Here is a 22,000-nt window from a genome sequence, read left to right on the forward strand (position 1 = left end):
AACAGACCATTACGCACCACTGAGTGCTGGGGAGAGATAACCAGATATTGGAAGACTGGAGAGAACTTAGATTTTGCCTTACTCATGAGACATCGTTCCACTGGACTTTGAGGATAAGTTTACCAGGAAGAGGTCCAGGAACAAGTAGGGTACAGTGTGTTCCAGAAATGCCAAAACTGACATAACATAATCCATATATCACAGGGCTCAACAACCAAATTCTTTTTTCCAATCTGGAGCAAATTCTGGGCAGTAGTGTGTCATTATAAACTAAGACAACATAACTGACTCAAGTTAGGGTGCAGCCACATACTGTTACAGGCAGAGGAAACTCCAGCAATGCGATAGTGATGTAGGCCGTCAACGAGACCTCATTGTCCACTCCACCCTGCAGGGAAACACAAAGGTAGATGCTGACCCCACCTAGCATTTTGTCTTCAGTCTTTTCTCCCACTCCAGTTGGAATACTTCATTCTGTATTACAGATACTTAGCTTGCTTTATCCTCCTTGCAGCTGGTGTGGAGGTATCAGAACCACTTATAAAGTGCAGGCTAGCTTTCATTCTCCTTCCTGTTGTGGTGATTATAACAAATGGCTGCTGTCTGCCTAGTTCTTGGCATTGACATGGGAATTTCCCATCTGCTTGTATGCTCAAGAAGCTCAGCTGGACTCATCTGACTTATGGTTAAGTTCCTGCCTCACAAAAAAAAACAACCAGGCAGAGCTTACGTTACCTTCATAGCGTTGTTCAGGAGTGTCCCAGAACTGCGGAAACAGCCGTTCTCCTTCTGTTTGTAGGACAGCCAGACCAAAGCATCCTGGATGTGCCTCTCATCTATGAAGATGTGAGGCCGGGCCTGGGCAAAGGACTTGAGGACAAAGGCTGTGAGCCTGAAAGGGAGAAAGAGCAGTGAAAGGGCCTGACCAGGCCTGCTGTACTTCTCAGGAGACAGGACCCACATGCACATCATCTGGCTGGAGGAAAGGCAAGAAGGCCTGGGGAACTGTGGACCAATTAGTCAGACCACATGTATATTATATCTTCACCTCAAAAGAATCTGTCAAAAACCTGTTTCCCGCCTTTATTTCTTGTCCCTCCCTTGGCTCAAAAAACATTGTGATCCCTTTGTGCTCAGGCCACAGTTTGAAGGATAGTGATTGTTGATGTCTATCTAAACAAATCTTTTTAGAATAAGTAGGGAATTGCATGCCTATTAACTCAACATCTACGTAACAGTAATTTTTAAAATAACAGGGAAGAATAATTAAATCCCTGCTAGCTCATGGTCTGCTGGCAGGGCTCTTGCACTAGAAATCCACACCTCATGGGTTTCCCAGAACTTCACAGAGTTTTAAAGTGAAGAAGAATATGTTAAAAAAGTTTTTGCTAGAGTTGTTACAAGCTGTTATGTAGAAGAAGCAGGCATACAGTGAGAAGCCAACATGCTATGAAGAGCCAAGTTTCAGAAACTAAAAGCAAACTGATGATGATTAAATAATCCATTTTTACCCTTACCTAAAGTTGAAAATGCATGGCGATGATGTGCCGAAGCAACTCAATATTTTGCACTAAGGCACACTGCCAACATACACGCTCCTCCAGGCTGCCTTTGCTTAGTAACACACAAACATTCTTGGAAAAAAACCATACAGCACTGCTCTCGGGTTATCCTTTCCACTTATATGGAAACATCTTTCTCAGCAGCCTTCTCAGCAGATGCTAGCCTATAAGAGCTACCACTACAATTCTTCAGCCTTCCTCAGTCAAGATGTGAAATCCCTGCTCCCTTCTTGCCCAATTTCTCTCTATTTCATTATTCTCTGTCATAGTCCTCATAGCTGCTGGTGGGAGGATATGGTTCAGCCACCTAATTGGCTGATGCAGTGTATTTCATTATTTCCTATCTACTGTCATGCAGCATTTATTATAAATGTGTAGATGAGAAAGAGGAGCATATAGGAGAGGCATAGGTGACATTGCAATCTCACCAGGTGTTCCCCTGTTGGCCATAATGAGGTCCAAAGGTACTGTAAGAGCCATCTGGGTGCTTGTAGTTCAGTTGTCTCTGATAACCTGCAATGGAGGGTTAAAGCAAGATTCAGATGCCAGAGAAAGTCTGCTGAAGGATGAGGGAACAGAAGAAAACAGCTGTATCAGCAAAGGCAAAGGAGAGAGGACTAGGCCAGTCCTGTCCTAGCCAACATGATGTACTGGTACATTCCCACCTCCATGTGCTGCTTGTACTGCATGAAGAGAAGCAACACCTGCCTTTCTTCAGGAGGAAGGCAGGGCACATTAATGACAATGGATGTGTCACTGTAGCAGGCCACCTGACAACTGTGAACTGCATTGCAACCCAATTAGGGAGCAGAGAAAAGTGGGTGCAATGATCAGGTACCCTAATGCTTAAGCAAGAGAAAATAATAAAGGAGAAAATAGTGAAGGGCCTTCTAAGGCATACAGCAGAGATGGCCTGCGCATGAGAGAAGCTCTCTTTCTACATCTGGCCAACATTTGGCAGAACCACCCCAGGTAGGATCTGGAAAAAAGCCAAAGCGGAAGCAAAAGCCATGTCCCAGCTCACCGCTCACTAAGTATCCGATGGCCTTGGACTTGACCTCCTCACTCAGCTGCCCTGTCTTGTTCAGATAGTCCAGGACATAGATGTTGGGTGCAAACAGGACCATGTTCTGCTCCCCGCAGCCGAAGGGCATCTGGAGGAGCTGGTGCAGGTTCTGCATGGCAGTGCCCATGATGTCACCTGCGGAACAGGAGACACCAGAGGGATATTAACAAAACTCAGGGCTGGCTTTCAGAATCAGAGGGAACTACTGAATGAGAGAAGTAGGAGATGAGTGAGAAGAACAGAAGAAAATCTGGATTGATAAAGATCCTGCAGTGAAACACAGAAGAGCAGAGGAAAAGGAAAAGAGGGAAATGAGAGAAAGGTTAGGGCACTGGCAGAGAACCCTGAACAAAAGGTCGTGCAGGAAAGGGAAAAGGAAGAACACAACTGGAAGGGAAAAGGGCTTGAGACAGAAGGGATGAAAGGCAGGAGTGAGGTGTGCTGAAAAGCAGGAGAAAAAGCTGTGAGGTAGGAGGCCGACACAGAGGAGCAGAAACAGCACATGGTTCTTTCTTCCAGGTTGCTCACTCACCCAGCACTGAGAAATATGCTCTGCCAGAGTCTTGTACCACATTTGCAGGGAGCAACAGGGAAAACTTCTCTTTCGCAGACGCTCCTGAGAGAGAAAGAAGACCCAAACAGCTTCAGTGGAGTCCTAAGAAATGGCTAATGGAAAAGGATGAGGCCTCAGGGGAACATCAGGAACACTTCCTATTAGAAATGCCCTGACTTCATCCACTTTGCTTTTCCCTGGCTCTAAGGCAATCTCTGCATGAAACTATGCCCAGCCACTGTTAGGCACTGTAGATAACATTTCCACAACTTTTTGTTGAGCATGCTAGAAAAGAGGAGGCAGCGTTTGTAACTACAATGTTGGCACACAAGAGAACAGGGACGCAGAGTCAAGCTAAATCTGTCCAGGTTCATACCCTGGTGCTTAGGGAGGGTGGTCCATTCTCTAGGGTTTTCTGCTGTTTTAGGTCTCAGGCTCCCAACTGATGGGGCATGTTTTGATTACCTAAAATATCAGCCTATCCGGAGTATGGTAGACTATCTTCCTCCTCCAGGCATGTCCCACCCACCAAACCATACAGGAACAAATGGAGAGGGTGGGGAGGGAGAGCTTTACCTTTTACACAGAGCACAGAGTTCTGCACTGTTTCCTTCTCGATTCCTTCAGGCTTGGTTGGGATGAAGGAAAACAAGAGAGGTGAGAAGTTAGTGAGACAGGAAGTAGAGACAGAGGAATCCTTAACAAGGACAGAGGGATACATGAAAAGTGAGTGAACTGAGGAAGGAGACACAAACAGTCCCTGAAATACAGAGCTCTGAAATAATAATTTAAGCTACTAAAAGAAACATGATCCTAAAGTGATTGGTGCTGTATGTGGAGGAAGGATAGGAAAAAGAGAGGGAGAACACTGCAGGACTATCTCATGGATGACCTGCAACTACTGTATGCAGCAAGAGACATTTAACATCCTTGTAACCAGAGAACTGCAGCATTACAGCAAGTGCTTCTGTTAGCAAAAGCTCACAGTTGCTTCTAGTCCTGAAGAAATGTCTGCAGTGCTATTTATCATAATGCTGCAGATGCTTTAGGGGAAGAAAAAACATCTCTTGATAATAGAAGACAATAGAAAAGGGAAGATGCTGTGCACTGTAATATCTAGTGACATTACTCATACTATACAACATAGTAGGCAAACGTTAGGGGGTTTTATAATACAGAGAAAAACTAAGAGCTTGGAATCTACCTCACAGATTACCACACCTAATATAATAAACATTTTCCTATAAAGGATATGTGATTCTGCCACATAATATTTCCTATTCTACCACAGAGCACCAGAAACATTTCATACCACAAGAAATGCATAAGCTGTAAAATTTTAATGTATTTTCATGGACTTTTATAATATCTGGGGTTTTGAGGGGACTTCTCTACAGGCATCAAATTCCTGTAGGTGCTTGTGAATTCCCCACCTTCATCCTGGTGCCAGACTATGGTAGCAAACCAGAACTGCATAACACTCATCTTAAGAGGCAGTTTGCTTGGCCACGCAACTAGCAGAGAGGCAGCATGTGCTGATGGACAAACTTACCATGGGGGGAAAAACTCCTCTCAAAAGGAAGAGAGAAGCTGCAAAGAGGGTGTATTGAAATAGGAGATAAAGAGAAGGATGGACAGGGGTAGGAGTCCTGCTACAGTAGGGGAAGTTTAGAGTACTAGGAGACACATTGCATAGTGTTATTAATCTGCAGTCTTTATGCAGTCCTGCCAAAGAATAAAGATAATGTAAGACCAACCCATCACCACACTGTGTAGCGATCTCATAGAATTATAGACCAGCCCAGGTTCAAAGGGACCTCAGAAGATCATCCAGTTCAACCTTTCATGGGAAAGGCAGCCTAAATGAGGTTATCTGTCATCTTGTCCGGTTGCATCACAGGGTACATTCTAGCCTGTGAGAAAGCTCAGTCCTCCCCTTCCCACAGCCCACAAACCTCCACCAGCAGCTGTCTGATGACTGTGTCCTTCCGTCCTTTCTCAGGGGTCTCCACGATGGCGTTCCCACAGGGCTGCTGGTTCTGCAGGGCCTCAGTGCTCACTGAGAACTCCACCTGCCCTGGAGGAAACAGTGGTCAGCCAGCCCTGCCGGGCAGTGTCAAGCAATGGAAGTCACTGCCACTTCCAGGAGTTTCAACTTGCAGGCCCATGGATAGGGATTTTCAGTCACACCTGGGCCCTGCTTCTTCCCCACAAGAACTTAGCTATCTGTATCAGAAGCCATTCTGGAGCAGATGAGCTGCATTGTCATTGAAAGGTGACTGGTGATAGTGATAGTTTGGTGATAGTTTTCCAGAACCTCAGACACCGCAGTGGTGGGACTCACCAGCCTCACTGCTGTTCATCACACTGCTACCCCACATCCACACCACAGTTGCTAACACAGCACACAACAACAACAGTGAAAACAAAGTATGAAGTTTCCATGGGGCAGTCATCTAATCCCTTGGAGGGATGGAGTTGACAGAGTATGCCTGCTGGCCAGTAATGTTTCTGGCTTCAGAAGATGTTGTCCAAGGGCTAAAAGGCTTGATGGTACTGCATGTTGTTCTGTACACAATCTTAGACACTCTGTAACCCCAGATGAGACAGACACTCAGTTGTAGAGCTTCCTAGGAAACTGTATCGCTCTGACAACCAATACTGAACAGGGAGAAAAGCAAAGAGAAACTCTCCCTGCAGTTTTCAGCACCCTGAGATCTTTACCTAGTGATTTAGGAGTCACCAGCCAAGCCACGGTTTTCCTCCCGTTCTCACAAAGACAATAAGATTCTCTGTCCTTTTCCACCGGAGTAGCCAGGAAATGAGCAGACTGAGCCAGAGTCACACTGACCTGCCAGTTGTAGAGAGAGGCACAATCAGTGAAGTGAGAGACAGGGAGCTAGGAAACCATAGCAATATCTATTACTTCGATAGCAAAAGAGCAGGGAGCTGGAGTGATAGATTCTGCATTTGGAGTATATAGGAGGAATAACAGGAATTTCAGGGTCTAGAGCTACTCAAAGATAAGAAGACTCAGTGAAGGCAAGAGGTGTACAAGAAGGTACACAAGTACAGAGAATTATTTAAACCTTCCTTACCCTGATGCAGGCGGCCAGGTAGTTGAAAACGGTGGCTTTCAGTGTGAAGGACTCACCATGCACTACGGAGTAGGGCATGGTGAGCTCTACAAAGAAGGGCTGGAAGGCTCTGAGGGACACTGTTGGAGACAGGCCAAAGCCCGTGTCTGCCGAAGTGCAGAATGCATTGGCTTTCCACTCGGTGATGGTGTCAGGGATGGTCACGTCTAGATCAGCATTTCCCTCAGAGCTGGTGATGCAAAGACAGCAAGGACAGAGAGATTATTTTTACAGCATTCTGGTGACTCTCTGTACCCCTTCTGGCCTACTGAAAAGTACTGCCTGTAAGAATTATGAGGTACAGTATGTTTGTTACTATAGCATCAACACACTTCTTCTTCCAGACCCATGACCACTCTTTGGACAAACCTAACCATGACTGAAGGTAATTCCATCTCAGAGGACTGCTGAGTGAGCTCTGCAAACAATGAAGGACTTTTTTGGCATTGAAAAGGCTTGGCAAACATATGAGGATTCATGATTTCACCTTATAAAACCAGTTTTATTAAAAAGGCAGGAAGCAGCCCAAGGTACTCACCTTATAGGTACTAAGTTCCAAATCCAAGTTTCTGGGAAATACTTTCGGACTGTCTCTGTCACCTCTACAGGAGTGCTTAATGTGGCATAAAGCCTGTCTGCCTGAGGGCCTGAATGTGATGAGATGGAAAAGAAATCAACTACTACTAATTGCAAACAAGAAAGATCTACATCAGCATCATACCTTGGTCTGAGAAAGTGGCAATCTATGTGACAATCAGAAGCTGTGCTGGCAACAGGTATTTGTTGTGGCTGTAGTGAGCACTGGTACCAACATCAGTGAAGTTTCAGGGTCAAGGCTTATTAGCAAAAGCTACTCTTACGGTATTTCCTACTGGTCTCCAGCAAACCTCAAAGAATGTGGAGCAACACTGTACAAAGTTAAAACAAGGATGTTGAAGCAAAGAGCTATTTATGACCTTCTGTGCAAGCAGCTTTTTGCCTTTCAGGTACAGTCTTAGCATGATGTCCTTCATCCTATCAGGCCAACTAGCAAAGGAATATCCCTCTGTTGAAGTGTTTTTTGTAGGGTCATTTTGATTCAGAAAATCACCTCCCTGACAAATCTATGGCTTCTTCAAGAACTAGGCTGAAGATGCTCAAACCAAAAACATACAGCTGGAATCAGGGAGGGGTAAAAATAGATTTTTTGACTGAAACAAATTTTTACATGAAAAAATTATTCTCAAGAAAATATTCTGAGTTTGGGATGAAGTTTGGTAAAAAATACACTGGGAGACAAAAATGGGGTGGGTGGCACTTGGTTTGCTTGGCCTTTGCTTGCTCCACCCAAAAAAAAATAAAGAAGAAAAGTTCTTAACTAAATTCTAGTTTTGGTCATCTTTACTTTGGCTAAATTTTCTATATTTATATAAAAATTGTGTAGATAGCAAGGACTCACACTATCTGTGCAACAGGCACCTCCAGAAAGTGGATGTGACTGGTATCTTCTCCAGTCTGAGAAGGTCTCAGGTCACAAGTGAAAGATGCTATCAGATCTGTATCACATAATTCCTAGCAAGAGTGACAGGTGGCTTGCTTGTATTTTTCTGCTGTGGTATTTCAGTCTTCTTACTGCTGCTTATTTCAGTTTAAAATAATTAAAAGGCATGTATCCAGCATCTTAACCACTTGTGCCAGAAGCTGAAATTGTCTTAAAACTGGACATGTACAAAAGCATACGTTCTTGTGCTAAGACAAAACTGTCTGAATACATTATCCAACTAGAGTAACTTAAATTTTCTAGGATATCTTTCTTAATATGAGTCTCTGGAGCATGATATGGCCAATTCTGTCACCCAAACAGCTTCAGTGTAAAAGCTGAGATAGCCCTTAGAAATAGGGTGGGTCCATTTCAGGTTAAACTTCTAACACACACATGTTACCATTCTGAGCCCCCAAAGTCTATCAGCTTGCCATTGAAAAATTTGTCATCCACTTCCTCTGGTTTTGACCATACATGAAACTGGATAAGTCAATGAGGACAGACTGAGAATGGTATTGGAGACCCTTAAATGATATGTGGGAAAAGAACCCTACTGTAAATTTTGGTGAGCAGATGATTCAGCAGTAGAATAATATCCTCTGCACTGTCAAAATCTTTGAAAACTGCCTGGTTCTGCTCACTTCTAATGTCAAGTTGTCAAAGTTTGCCTGTAGACCTTCACAACCCAGCAAGAGGTAAGTCCCATGCTCATGCAGAAGCTGATATTTGTGAACTCATCCCTTCAGTACTGCTTCCAAGGGCTCAGTCCACAACCTCAGCTATTAAGTATTCACCCCAAAATACAGACAGTATCTCCGTTCAGAACAGAGGTGATAACAAAACCCAGTTCCTTTACCGCTTTTCCTGAGTGCATACATAGGTGTTCCAGCCATGATTGAACTTGATGGAAGGCGGGGTTCTGCAAGCATGTAATTCTCAGTGCTGCAATACCAAGGTTTCCTCACCTTGGTATTTGTGAAAACCTTTAAGCCCATTTCCTATGGGAGAGAAACCCAGCATGGTATTTTGTTACCAATTCCTGTTGAGGTTTACACAGCAGACCTGTCATTGGTATTTTACTGCCTCAAAAGGAGAAGCTGCTACTGTCTGTGGATTGGATCTTGAGATGATCCCCCCAGCTGTAAATCTGGGTGGCTGAGTGGCTCAGACACCAAAGGGTAGATCCTCTCTGTTTCTAGGGCACTGGTTGCAGGCCAATTCCAACCTAGGGGTGAGGATGAGCCAGAGAATAGATAAGGAATTTTCTTTCTTGAAGGAAATGTCTCTGGCTACAACGCAGCTCAGGGACATATTGATATATCTGGGGTAACTGTAATGGCACAGGATTATTTACCTCCCATTAGAATCTCATTTCAAGTTAATCTCAAATCTCTTCCTGTAAGAAGAAAACTTTGAGACTGATCCCTTTTCCACCAAGTCAGATGCAAAGCTGGCAAGACAGGTGAAGATTATGACTCTCACTGAGCTTGCCACTTGATAAAAATTAGTGTCAGATTATTCAGATTCACAAACCTTGCTATGTTGAATCATGCCATAGAAGACTTAAACATTTTCAGTCCTTCTCCCACTCCACTCGCTAATCATGCAATAGGGCTGTACCTTTAGGATGCTGAAAGTGTCCTCTTCATTCATCTCCACTACTGGAGAATAGGTGATGCCATCTAGAACTATCTTCTTCAAGGGGATACAACTCTCCAGAGGCTCCTCCAAGACCATTTCTGGACCATGGCGATAGTCATGCAGTTCCTTCACTGGCAACAAGCTATATACCTAGGCAGAAAGAGAGAGGGTATTTGGCATTTTCAGCGTCCACTTTCACAAAACACAATTGAGGGAGTTGGATGCAAGCATCATAACAGTCACATCACCTGCACATGCATCCTAAATGCCATTGTTCTCCCTGTGGTGGGAGCAATGGGAATTTAGGAGTCAAGACAGAGATCCAAATTTGGAGATACTGCCTCTTTTGTTATGGGCAGCATGTTACTCTACTTATTATGGCTCAGATATATAAAAAATCACACTGGTCAACCCAGCTGCGGCCCTTTGTCCCTACCCAGGGATTGTTGTTTGCTGTTTGGCATGAGGGGAATAAACTCCTTGACACTTCCAGATGCTAATCCAAGAAAAAGAACCCATGGCTGGAGGGAATAACTGAAAAGGCACCATCAAACACACAACAGTGTATGATTCTGGTCAAGAAAAACAGTTGCCTTAAAAGAGCTTCCTAATTGCCATACCCACAATCACACAAAACCCCAAAGAAACAGCTGCTGCCTGGTTCATAACTTTCTGCCCACTGAAGGAAACTGAGAAACAGCACAGGGCACCTTTCTTGGTCAGCATCAATGAGAGAGACTATTCCACCTCAGCACTGGGTGCACTTGCTCTGACCAGGCTCCAAGTTGCTCTACAGACTAAGCACTTACAGAGCTGGGTGACAGGTCAGCTTCTGGCTTCATGAGGAGAACGCTCTTGTCCACAGCACGGACAGCACAGAGGGAGTTCGGGGAGGCTCTGAACAGCAAGCGGGTATCAGAAGCAGGCAGGCCTTCAGAAGGAGAGAAGCTCAAGTCCACCTGTAGCCACAGGAAAAGCTATGTTACAGATGCTCTCCCCTTGCAGGACTTTTCCCTCCAGCTGAATACATCAGTTCCAATCTTACAAAGCCCATACACACTTGCACTTCACACACACACACACACTCCCCCTCCACATACACACCCACCCACCCCTTCCTCTGTGCTGCTGCAGAAATGGGTTCCTTCCTGCAGTGCCAGAGGAATCACCACTAACAGTTCTTAGCAACTTTCAGCATCACAATCACTGATAAAACCTCTAAGGCAGTTTTGGGTTTAATGGCCACTATGAATGTGATGACATAATCCTACATAGTGGCAAGATCTGTTCAGGCAGCTAGGCATGGTCTTGAACCAGGGCCACTCTTTATATTGCACCCAGATATTGTATGAGGGAAGAAAACAAGCTTGCAAAGGCCTTGCTTGGCAGATTCTTTGGTAATTTGAGAAGCAGCAATGCCCTGGAGCAATACTGCAGTATCTACTGGCCTGTTGAGGCCTGCCAGACTTGTGTGCCTTCCCTGAAACCTCACTCACAACTCTAATGACGCCCTACCAACATCTGCCCTGGAAGTTCTTGGTAGCAGAAGTTGTTGTCATCACCATCTCACATGATTTTGTAATAAAATGGCTGACCTGATAAATCTTTCTTTTCCTCAGCAGTATAAACCCTCTTCTAACATGCAATGATCAAAGCATCCTCAGCATAAGCATGTTGCCTGGCAAAGCAGCATCAGCTGCCAGTCTCCCTTATGTCCCAACCAGACCACAACATGTCAGCATGCCTTCTGCTGACACCACCCACCTTTCCTAGGATGGGCTCATAATCTTGAGACTGCAACAATAATATTCTTCAGGAAATAGCAGAACAAGGGCTGCAGCAAGCTTGCTACTAGAAAAACTGTCTAGCATAGAGATAGCCCAAAGTCTGACCTATTCCATCTGACAACAGCTTTGAATTAAGCTTTCAGAGAGGAAAACAGTACCTAAGCATGAAAATCACTTGGCACTTGGCTTGCACCCAGACCTTAATGCAGTGCATAGTATGGCCTTTAAAATATGAACAAAATTCAGGTGACCAAGTTCCTAGAGTGACACCAGTCTCAAGAACTCATTTATCTTGGGTTTTAGCAGGACAAGGGACTAACTTCAGCAGTATCCTGCCTACTGTTCTGAAGTCCTGATGGAAATCTTTGAGGCTATTCTTTTCTTATACATTAATCTGCTCTTCTGCTTTATTTTTCTTCACTCTTTCAGTCTCACCATTGCTATTGAAGTGCCACTGTGCACTGCTCAGCATGTTCAGGCAAGGTTTATCTCCATTTACATACAGCAGAAATTAAAATGACAGGATGAGATGTACAGGAGTTAAAAGATCTGACAAGTATTAGCTTTGCTCACCGGACTGGAGCTGTGTGCATTTTACTTTTGGTCTGTGACCACACAAGCAGCCATCTCATTGCTGGAATGAGTTTGTGGGAAACGGAGTGAAATACATAGGTTGCAGTATGACATAAGACATGCAGCCTCCCTTTTTCTTACCCAGGACAATCCGTGAGATCAGTGTCCGTGACTAGTTGCTAAGAAAGGTTTTATCAGTGTAGTCCTTGCTAGCACTTTTTTCCCAACAGTTGATCTCCTCCAAGCTAGCACAAACCAGTAAGCAGTGAAGCTACCTATAACAATTGATAGGCAGGCTTTTTCAGGGGTAGTAAATCTAAATAAATGAGTTTGGCCACACTGAAGTCTGATGGCTACTCTCTCAAGAAGTAGGCACTTACCTTATTGCTGAAACACTTTTCCACACTGAACTTGCTTGAATCAGCAATCACCTCCCTGCTGGGTGCAGTGGTGTAGACAAGCACTTGGGCCACTGGAGCAATATCAGCTTGTACAGGCAGTTGTAGCAAGAAGACTCCATTGGCTACCAAACAAAACAAGAGAAAAAATTTAAGGTACGGGAACTTTGCTCTTTGCTCAAAATTCTAGGTTTGACTTCATGCTGAACTTGAGCTTAGCCATGATGAAACTCCAGGCCTCCAAGTGGGATGAAATGGTGCTCACAGAGATGCATAAGTTTCATGGTCTGTCTGAAAAGGCCTGTTCCAAGTCCTGTTTTCTAGTGCACAAGCATGCTAAATTTTGGTTCAGCTTCTAAAAACAGACCATCAGCCTGTGACCCCTAGGAGCACTGGAGCCCCAGAAATCCATATTGGAAGAGAGACAGCTGACGCAGGGGACTAAAGCAAATCTGTGCAAAGCCTAAATAAAGGGAGAGAAAAAAATGTTCAAATTCTTCCCATACCTTAGGAAACATGGACATGTGGATCCCTGTATTTATATGGAAGCAGCCTGTGTGTCTACCACAGTTGCCTAGCCTCCCAGGAGAGCAACAATTTGGCAGGGGAGAGGAACTCACCACCTTCCTGGTCCAAATCCAGAATGTGGGTGCCTGCTTGCTTAATGATTCCCTTGGCCATCACCTGAATGGAAGGAGAAACCCTGCTGTGATTGAGGGTATGCATGAGCCAAAACTTAAAGAGGGGGAACCTTAGAGGAGAGCAACTGAGCTGTACATCTGCTGCTTGCACCCTGCTCAGCTGCTCTCTGCCTCTCTGGAGCAGAATTCCAGTGCTCACCCAGGAAGCACTGAGACCTCCTTACTCTTCTGCTGCCAACCCAGACCCTCTTTTTTTTTGGGAAAAGAACACATGAAGGATGATAGCAAAGTGTTTAAAGCCTGCTGCCACAAACCACAATATCCATCCCCAGCCCCCCTACATTTACCAGTGACAACTTCACTGTGTGGCGGGTGTAAGCTTACCAGGTAGTAAAAGACGATTTTCTTCTGTTCTCCTATGGCCTCTGGAGTAAGGATATAATGTACTCGAACCTCCATGGAGGAGCCACAGCTTAGTGTCTTGGAGGGGGGCTCAATTTTGAGGAAGCTACTACTAGGAGAGTAAAAGCGCTTTAGTTGGAGATAGCCATCTTGATAATGTGGAACAACCCAGGAACGGTCATAGCAGTAGGGGCGTACTTTATGAATTGCCTGGAAAAGGAGAAAATACACACATAGATTCTGAAACACAGGTGGCTGAACTGCAGCCGTTCATTGATGGCCTACTATTAAAGGTTTGGTATTTAATACCAAGGTAGTCTACAAAAAAAACCTCCATGAGTTTGGAAGAATGATGAGTTTGTGAATCCTTGCCTTTTCTTTACCCTGCAAAATTTGGAAAACTTCAAGCACCTAGTGGTAACTTCTGGATAATTTTTAACGGTGTTAATCTGTGGCAAGAGAATTGCAGGGAGAAGGGTAAATATAATTCCAGAAAATCTGCCGTATTCCAAGGTGAGATATTCCGAAATGTGCACACATGTTGCATTTTCCACTAACCAAAGAATGCTCAGCAGCACTTATTTTTCCAGATAAACAAATTCCACGCCAGGGAGAGAATTTCAGTGAATGGTTCATATTATTTTTCTCTTTATGGCAGGAAACTATTTTTATTTAAATGAAAAAATTAAGGAGAACAGCTTAGAGACTTAGAATGCTAAATTAAACCCTGAGAGCTGCAGATTGCCTTAACTGACCACAGAGGATATTTAGATGAGATACTTGGGTAATTATTTAATTGAAAAGACAGTGAAGCACTAGCAGCACTTCACCATGAGAGTTAGACCCAACCTTGAAACAGATTTGTCGAGGTAGGGCTGGTGACCCCTTGAAGCAGAATGGACTATTATGGTCTCTTGATGTTCCTTCTAATCCTATATTGCTATTGCCAAACAGAAACCAAATATTGACAAGCTAAGTGCAATTGTGACATGGCAACCTGGTTTGCTGTATGGCTATTTCCACCACACAGATGTCAAGGCACAACCAACCAGAAACAAGAGCTAAGTGCTTTTGCATGTATAGTAGAAAATTCAGAGCTACTCCCCTTCCAGCCCTGTTGATCACTTCATCACCACCTCTGCCCGCAGGACTCACCCTAATTCCAACAGAATCGAAATACAACATTGAAGTGTTCAGTGCGAACCGTGCTCTGCCCTCTTCGTCTGTTGTGTAGTTATTTTGCTGGCCTCCTTGTAAAGAAATCCTTACCGTCTCATTGGCAATTGGAGCACCAGACCCATCCTCTAGTTTCACCTGGAGGAGCAAAACCAGAGCAGTATAGAAGGAGAGGAATGTCTGTCAGCTGAACAAACTGACAGACCACAAAGCTAAAGCTCATGTCAGACAAGGAGCCCTCCACTGCACTTTACATGTGCATCACCCATCTCTGTCAGAAAGAGCTGAAAACTTTCTGGCTCTCATTTCTTTGGCCCAGCACTGAAGTCCAGCATCTTTGCAGAGGGGGGACATGTATCTGTCCAGGAGATTCAATACCATGATTCTTTGGCACTCACGGCATTGCATTCTCATGGCTTCCCTACCTGCCCAAAGAAGGGGATTCCAGGTTTGTAGTAGGAGTCTGAATATTCAAAGGTGATTTTGCTAATGGTGGTTGTGATCTCAGAGAAGCTGGTTCCAGTCAACTCCACTCCTGCAGGAAGAAGCATGAAGAATTAATTTTTTTTCTGCCTGACCAGAATTACTTTTACTCCAGGCCAACTTTCCTTTGCTGAACAAGCAATTTTGTTGGTGCTCCTGGCCTCCAGGTAGAAGAACTTTAGGATTCCAGAAAAGCAAAAGTCTGCTTTTCTCCCTCACCCCTAGTTGGCAGGCCCCTTTGCTGGTCTCTCCTGCATTTATTACATGGCTCTTCAATCCAGATGATTCATACCTGTCTCCTCCTCTTTAATCTTAGCCTCCACATGGAGCTTATTCTCATATCCACTTCTCTTAAGCTGGAATAACTTGGTCTTTACTACTTCAGAAATGCAGCCATAGTTGTTTGTCTGTTGGAGGAAAACAAACAAGAACACTATAGTCTCATTTATATAATGTCTGTCTGACTTAACAAATCCATCACTGTGTCTTTCCCTGAACTGGAAGAGAAACTCGTAACCTCACAGATCATTCCCTTTGTTGCTTTTATCAAAATTGGAAAAGCACATAAATAACTTGGCAAGGGGCATTTTTAAGTATTTGCAGCAACATCACTGCAAAGAGTATGCAATCTCAAAGATTTCAATGTATGTGTGTCTGAAGTTTGACATTATAAACACTTGATAAAGAGACAGAGGGAATTATTCAAGTGTATGCCACATACGAAATGTTTGCCAGGCATCAGGCACATTAGAATATAGCTACAGACTTAAAATGCACAAGCCATATGAGTGATACATAAACCAAAGCCTGTGTATGTGTAAAAAAAAGATGACAGCTGGAAAAGTATTTCCAGTGCTTGCCACGTCTCTTCATCATCTTCATGTACAAGGCAGATCTCCACAGAAAAGGGAAGAGATGGCTGGAACAAAGGTTAACACCACAGTGTTCATGTGTCCTTTTAGCATGGATCACAACAGCAGTGGCAGAGGCACTTGTGGGTGCCATACTGTAGCAGACCCCAAAGACTATAATCATATCTTCAGTTTTCTTTCTTGTCCTGGCACATTTCCACAATTGCTATTACCCCAGCTTCTGTCAGTTAAGCTACCAATGTTGCACCTGTCCATGCTCCAAACACTATTCAGTTTCACTCTTGTAGACTTGTCAGTCTGAAGTGTGAAAAAGTGACTTTTTTTTTCTGTCTATCTTAACCACTGTTGCTAAAACCATATTCCTTTTGGCATCACCCTCCCCTGATTTTCTTCCTTTCCTGCTCCTAACACCAGCTTCTGATCCCACACACTGTCTCTAGTGTAAGCCAAACCCAACCCTGCTTGCATCACTTATGCCTGTTCTATCTCATGTCTCTCATACTCTGCACTTCATCTGACTTTTTGTTGTTGTTGTTTCTTTTTTCTCTTCCTTCTCCATCAACTTCTTGCCTTTACACACATCTTTCATACAGCACAGATCTTCCCCCTATTTTAGTCTCTCACATTTCATCTTGCACCCGATCTTCTCTCCTTCAAGCTCCCTTAAGATACATGAAGTCTCTCATCTCTCCAAACTCATGCTTGTACATACTGTCAGAGCAAGCCTGTGCCTAAGGCATGATTAATAAACCACATTTTCTTCTATTACTCTACCCACAAGAGTAATCATGACTCACCTGTCCCGAGAAGTCATCACACACTGCCTTAACCTCTTCGCCATAGCAGGTGGGGGATGCGTGTTCAAACTTCCGGCAGACTCGGAAGCTCACAAGGCCAGGAACAGGCTTCCCAAATGTGTATCTACCAGCGGGGAGGGTTGACAGAAAAACAACAGTCATTGGTCATGTAAGAGGGATGGAGAAAAATTACTGTCCCACTCCCAGTGGAGCTGCCTCCAGGATACAGCAGGGTCACCACAGGAAATAAAAAGCAGGAAGAAATTTGGTAACATTTTTTAATCAAACTTGGCAATGGGAGCAGAAGCACTGAATCTTACAGCCCTGACTGCATCCCATAGCATGCAAGTCTGCAGAAATCATTAACGCTAATGCTGATTTAGTTTAGAGTACCCTTCACCCTGGAGAACACGTTGCAAGTATCTACCCCACCGCTCAACTCTGTTGGAATGGCCTGTCTGTGCATGTGCTCTGAGTCTTCTGGCTCTCCCTGCAGAATGTGTGGACCATGTCACGAAAAATCAGATGAGTTGGCCCAAAGGAAAGAGGGCAGCTGCATCACCTAGAATTTCCTCTCAGCAATGACAAGCAGAAGCTACACTTAAAGCATCATTCCCAGGTACACTAAACTGAAGACCTCTTCCCTAGCACTGCAGATGATCTTAAATCCTCTATGACTCAAAAAAATATGCAAAAAAACCCCTCCCAAAAACCAGAAGAACAATGTTTCTACATGTTACATGCAAAGTGCCCCAAGCAATAATTGTTGCGTTTTCTCTAATGGTAGATAAAGTTTCTTTGGTCCTGGGACCCCAAAATGATTGAGAAATATAATGAAGTATCACATCTCAGTCTCCTAACTCTACTTTCAGCAGCAGAAGTAAAAACTGAAACCAGAAAGGACTTGAAAAAATGACACTTACAGACCACAAACTGTCACATCCAGCTTCTCATCAAGAATGGTGATCATCTTGGGCATTTTTACTGTTACTTCAAATTTTGGTAGCACTGCAGAAGAACCAAAGGAAAACAGTCTGTGTGGTGAGGAATAACATAAGAATGAGACATGAGGCTGCTCAGAGGCTATTCTTATAAATACCCAGAAAGCCTTTTGCATCTAAATGGTCAGATTTTAGAGGCTTCTGTCGCACATCCCACTAAAGTCAGTGAAAACCACAGGCACTCAGACAACCGCTGTGCCAGGGAAGAAGACAGGATTATTGCACCAGCTATTAAAATACAGCAGCTTCTTAAATAACACATGGGTTATCAGTCCCATAGCAGTAGGCTACAGTAAAATAGAGTTAAGTCAATAGAGATCTCCCACAAGCATACAGAACTGGGGCTGCAGCCTGGTCTCTGCATTTCCAAAGCATGTAGGTCTTACCGATTTGCAAAATAGGAAGACCCCATAGCTCCCATGGTCACTTAGCACAGGGTGATATCAGATCCAAACACAGCTGAAGAGCTGAAGTGGATGGTGACTGTCTTGGGAGAGCTAGGAGGGATTCAGGACAGGCAAGATCTGAATTTACATACAGCTCCAGCCTGCATCAAAAGGTAAGGACTCTGGGCTTCAGGCAGGGGAGACTCAGACTCATAGCATGACACCTGACAAGTGAGCAACCAACTGGAAATAAGGCTGTGGTCTTAAAACATCTCTGAAAGGAGGTGAGGCTTGTGGACAGACTGATCCAAGCACACTTGCTCCTCCTAATGGGAGCCTTGCTGAGGTGAGCAGTCAGAAGAGCTACACCTCTTAGAGAGGACTGGAGACTGGCAACTCAAGTCCTTCAGCCTTCACTCCTCAGAAAGGGATGATGCTTGGGAGGGAGAGGACATGCTAGACATCATGGTCATACTGTTCAATTAAGCTTTCAGAACCCACGGGACTAGCTGTTAGGAACTTGAAACTGCAGTTTCCAGTTACCATACTCCTCCACAGAGAAACGATGCTGAATTGTCTTCCCAGAGGTCTTCTGTGCCACCACTGTGTAGGTCCCTTGCATAGGTTCAGAAGTGAGGTTGAAGAACAACTGGATCAACCCGCTCTTTAACTCTGCATTTGTCCACTGGTACAGACGGTTTCTCTTTGGGTCCTACAAATAATGAGATCACAAGGAGATTGGGAGAACAGTGGGGTCTGCAATGAGAACTAAAAACCACCAGCAAAAGCAGGAGGCTGCAGGGCAGGAGTATGGGGGCACTAGCAGAGTTGTGTAGGGAGCTCAGGGCTGGACAATAGAAGAAGCTGTAACCCAGGCCCAGAGTACATGGTTGACACCACATGAGCTAAAGCTAAGTATATTCAAATTAATGTAATGAACCTGCTTAAGACATAAAATAGACAAGAATCATCTTGAGGCAACTGGGAGTCATTCTGCCCAGGCTGAGGTGTAACAGATGTGAACATGAATGTCTGTACATACCTCAATGTACACCAGCGGCAACTAGAAAAAGAAGAAAGGAAAGAACGTATTTAGACAGAGTGCAAGCAATACAGTCAAATGACTAGAGCTGTGACCACATCTCAGTGAACAAGCTGATCACCCAATGGGATAAGGAAAAAAGTTCCTGGCATGGAGCAACAGAGCATTTTGAGGTACCTCAAGAGGGGGGGCAATCCTTCATCTTAGACAGAAAAGTCAGCTGAAATTACTAACTCTGTCTGATCTCTTTAATAAGAGCAGGGATACACTGTGATAATGGCAGATTTGCTCGCTGCTGAGGTGTTTACACCAGCACCATTCAGTTGCAGCTTGTCAAACCTTTCCAAGAGTGCAGAAGGCAGCAGTATGCAGAAATTTGAAGAACAGACCCTGTTAACAAGATCTGAGGTAACCTAGGAATTGCACAACTATCTCAGTGGTTTGAGAGCTCTCCCCAAAAGACAATTCTTTCCTCCCTTTCCCCACATAGATGACCTAAGGCCAAATAACTAGTGAAAAGGAAGTATCATACTTACCACCTCATTCAAAGGACGGAAGTCTTTATCCAGAGAAACTATTCTGAAAAGGACTGGTGGAGAAAGGCAGACAGTGAGGTTTTGCAGTGCAGTCACCAACCAGAATACAGCAGTTGCAAAGTCAAATAGTACAACAGAGAAGAGAGCTGTTCACTTCCAAAGAAATTCCATTCACTAGAAAGCTAAGTCATGCTAGGAGGTTACCCATTTAAGAAATTATATGAGTAAGAGGATGTTAAAAACAAATCCATGGCACTGTGAACATCTTACTGATCATGGGCATCAGAATGTCATTAAACAGGACCAAAGTGAAATTTAAGTTGCCTTTGTCTACTTTGCAAGGATAAATTTTTACACTGGAATTCACATGGGTCTTCTAATTTCATTATAAATAGACTGATTTCATAAGAAGGATGAATACAAGCAAATTATTTCAGCTCTTGGCTGCAACTTTGTGTTGGCTCTGGATGGATAGAGAATTCAATGTCTCATTTAGGACATTAGTTCCTGTCCAGGCCAAATTTAGGAGATCAATGGCCCAGAAGAAATAAATGGCTTATATAGTTCTCTCTGCCTTCATGGAACAAAATCAGCTGCTGCTTTGAAAGCTATTTCATGACTTAGTCTGAATTTTGGCCTTGTTCTCTGTAGGACAAATATTCAATCTTTCTCTGATTTTAATATGGACAAAGACTTCATGGACCATGATAACTGAGCCCCTGTCAACAGAGGGAGAGCGTGCAGGTGCCTCAGACACACATAGGTATCTTAAGGTTCCCCAGGTTGTTCCCATGTGGAGCCTTAGAAACAGAAGCCTCAGCCATTAGGTGTCAGTTCTGACCCTCACCGAAAGCAGTCAACATGGCCAGCACAGTCTAACAGTTTTAGTATGAATTTTTGCTTCAAACACAAATCTCTACCCCTTCCCCAGTACCTGTCTGTCCCGGCTTGTAGATGGGTTTGTCTGTCTGGACGAAGATCAAGCTCTCAGAATTCTTGACCAGCACAGACTTGCGGCTCCTGAACTGCAGTGTCTCCCCCTTCACTGTCACAGTGATAAATGTGACTGCTGACTGGCTATTTGATTTTGGAAGCTGGAAAGTAAGAAGGCAGCCATGTTATGGACACCATTAAAGGCCTCCTGAACTGAACTGGCCTTCATGAAATAAGAGATCTAACACAATCCTGATGGACTCAACACAGAGGGGAGTTGAGCACCAGGAACAAATTATTGATTTTTACCTGTTCCATACTCCTACTTATTCCTACTACTGTGCAGTGATTGTGCAAGTATTGTGCACCAAAGGAACTCCCAGCTCTGCCAGCCAATTTTAAGACATTTTTACTGTCCTGACCAAAACCTTTCTGTTCTTTTCCTTTTGACGTTCACAGGAGAAATGGGATAAGCCCCCTTCTCTTTCAGATAATGTCTCTAGTCCTTGCAGAACATTTCCTTTTCCAAACAAGACATACCAGATCTCTATACATCTCTCTTCAAGGGACAAAATTCAACTGTCAGCCTATATTTGACAAACCCAGACACAGATGCCAACCTGTTCAGCGTTCTGAAGCCCAGTTTTTCAGCCTTCAGCCTAAAGACATAATGTGTGCTCTGAGCCAGATGATCAACCTTTCTGGTGGCCCATGACTTGTTATAGTCCCTGGGGCTATAAATTACACTAAGCCATTAATTTCCTACTTCACTTTCTTCTTCAGGCACAGGGAATCACAGCTCTATGTTCTCACATTAATTCAGTGTACTATATCCACAAGGCAAAAAGTAACTGAGGTCCAAAAGCTTTACCCCAATTTGAAGGCACTCAAGAGTTAATCTGTGGCTGTTGAAGGATGACATGGAGAGCCATTTGAAGAAGCTGTTCACCAAACAGCCATTATCAGGAAAATCAATACTAAAACCACTTCTTTCTCCTGGCCTCTCTTCCTCCTGTCCTGGAGAGGGGCTGGCTTTCCAGGGTTCAGCATTTCCCATTCAGGGAGCATGCTAAGGAGATCTCAGCAGCGAGAGGATGGACATGAACATACCTTTTCCCAGTGGGAAGTGAACATCTACACAGAGTTACTCTGTTCATTACTACATAGTGCCCTTATAATTTACCCCTGGCACAAGGGATCATCCCACAGGGATGAGATACTCACAGAGAAAGGGATGCAGGTGAACAAGTCCTTCTCCGACACCACGTCATCAATCAAGCTCCTGTTTTCCCCTTGGTACTCGAGGGTGGCACTCAGTGTCACAGACTCGTTCAGGTGGGTCAGCTGAACACAGACTTTCTCAGAAGAATTGGTGTGTATCAGAAAGGGCAGTAGCACCATATACTGCCTAGGAAGACAGGGGAGGATGGGTCAGAGGAGCAGGAACAGGTAACAGGAGCTGTACTTAGCTGATGACTACAGCCTTCAATGT

General features: G+C 44.1%; 1 protein-coding gene across 1 annotated transcript in view; it reads right to left on the bottom strand.

Annotated features, from left to right (window-relative positions):
- Positions 1 to 7: 7 nt before the first annotated feature.
- The window catches only part of LOC104539799 (alpha-2-macroglobulin-like), a gene marked incomplete at its 3' end in the record, with an annotated part of 23,843 nt that continues 1,850 nt past the window's right edge, over positions 8 to 22,000 (bottom strand). Inside the window, exons 2-28 of the mRNA XM_010183408.1 lie at positions 21,733 to 21,916; positions 20,510 to 20,669; positions 19,576 to 19,628; positions 19,040 to 19,060; positions 18,541 to 18,709; positions 17,534 to 17,618; positions 16,611 to 16,734; positions 15,234 to 15,348; positions 14,884 to 14,993; positions 14,438 to 14,596; positions 13,265 to 13,492; positions 12,860 to 12,923; positions 12,222 to 12,364; positions 10,291 to 10,440; positions 9,461 to 9,631; positions 8,697 to 8,838; positions 6,857 to 6,965; positions 6,280 to 6,508; positions 5,906 to 6,032; positions 5,137 to 5,258; positions 3,758 to 3,809; positions 3,161 to 3,244; positions 2,587 to 2,763; positions 1,991 to 2,075; positions 736 to 892; positions 314 to 388; positions 8 to 26 (exon numbers count right to left, since the gene is read on the bottom strand). Coding sequence (XP_010181710.1) covers positions 8 to 26; positions 314 to 388; positions 736 to 892; positions 1,991 to 2,075; positions 2,587 to 2,763; positions 3,161 to 3,244; positions 3,758 to 3,809; positions 5,137 to 5,258; positions 5,906 to 6,032; positions 6,280 to 6,508; positions 6,857 to 6,965; positions 8,697 to 8,838; positions 9,461 to 9,631; positions 10,291 to 10,440; positions 12,222 to 12,364; positions 12,860 to 12,923; positions 13,265 to 13,492; positions 14,438 to 14,596; positions 14,884 to 14,993; positions 15,234 to 15,348; positions 16,611 to 16,734; positions 17,534 to 17,618; positions 18,541 to 18,709; positions 19,040 to 19,060; positions 19,576 to 19,628; positions 20,510 to 20,669; positions 21,733 to 21,916 — 3,314 coding nt within the window. The remainder of the gene's footprint in view (positions 27 to 313; positions 389 to 735; positions 893 to 1,990; positions 2,076 to 2,586; positions 2,764 to 3,160; positions 3,245 to 3,757; positions 3,810 to 5,136; positions 5,259 to 5,905; positions 6,033 to 6,279; positions 6,509 to 6,856; positions 6,966 to 8,696; positions 8,839 to 9,460; positions 9,632 to 10,290; positions 10,441 to 12,221; positions 12,365 to 12,859; positions 12,924 to 13,264; positions 13,493 to 14,437; positions 14,597 to 14,883; positions 14,994 to 15,233; positions 15,349 to 16,610; positions 16,735 to 17,533; positions 17,619 to 18,540; positions 18,710 to 19,039; positions 19,061 to 19,575; positions 19,629 to 20,509; positions 20,670 to 21,732; positions 21,917 to 22,000) is intronic.

Source organism: Mesitornis unicolor, unplaced genomic scaffold, assembly GCF_000695765.1.
Source record: "Mesitornis unicolor isolate BGI_N332 unplaced genomic scaffold, ASM69576v1 scaffold35634, whole genome shotgun sequence".
Classification (NCBI taxonomy): domain Eukaryota; kingdom Metazoa; phylum Chordata; class Aves; order Mesitornithiformes; family Mesitornithidae; genus Mesitornis; species Mesitornis unicolor.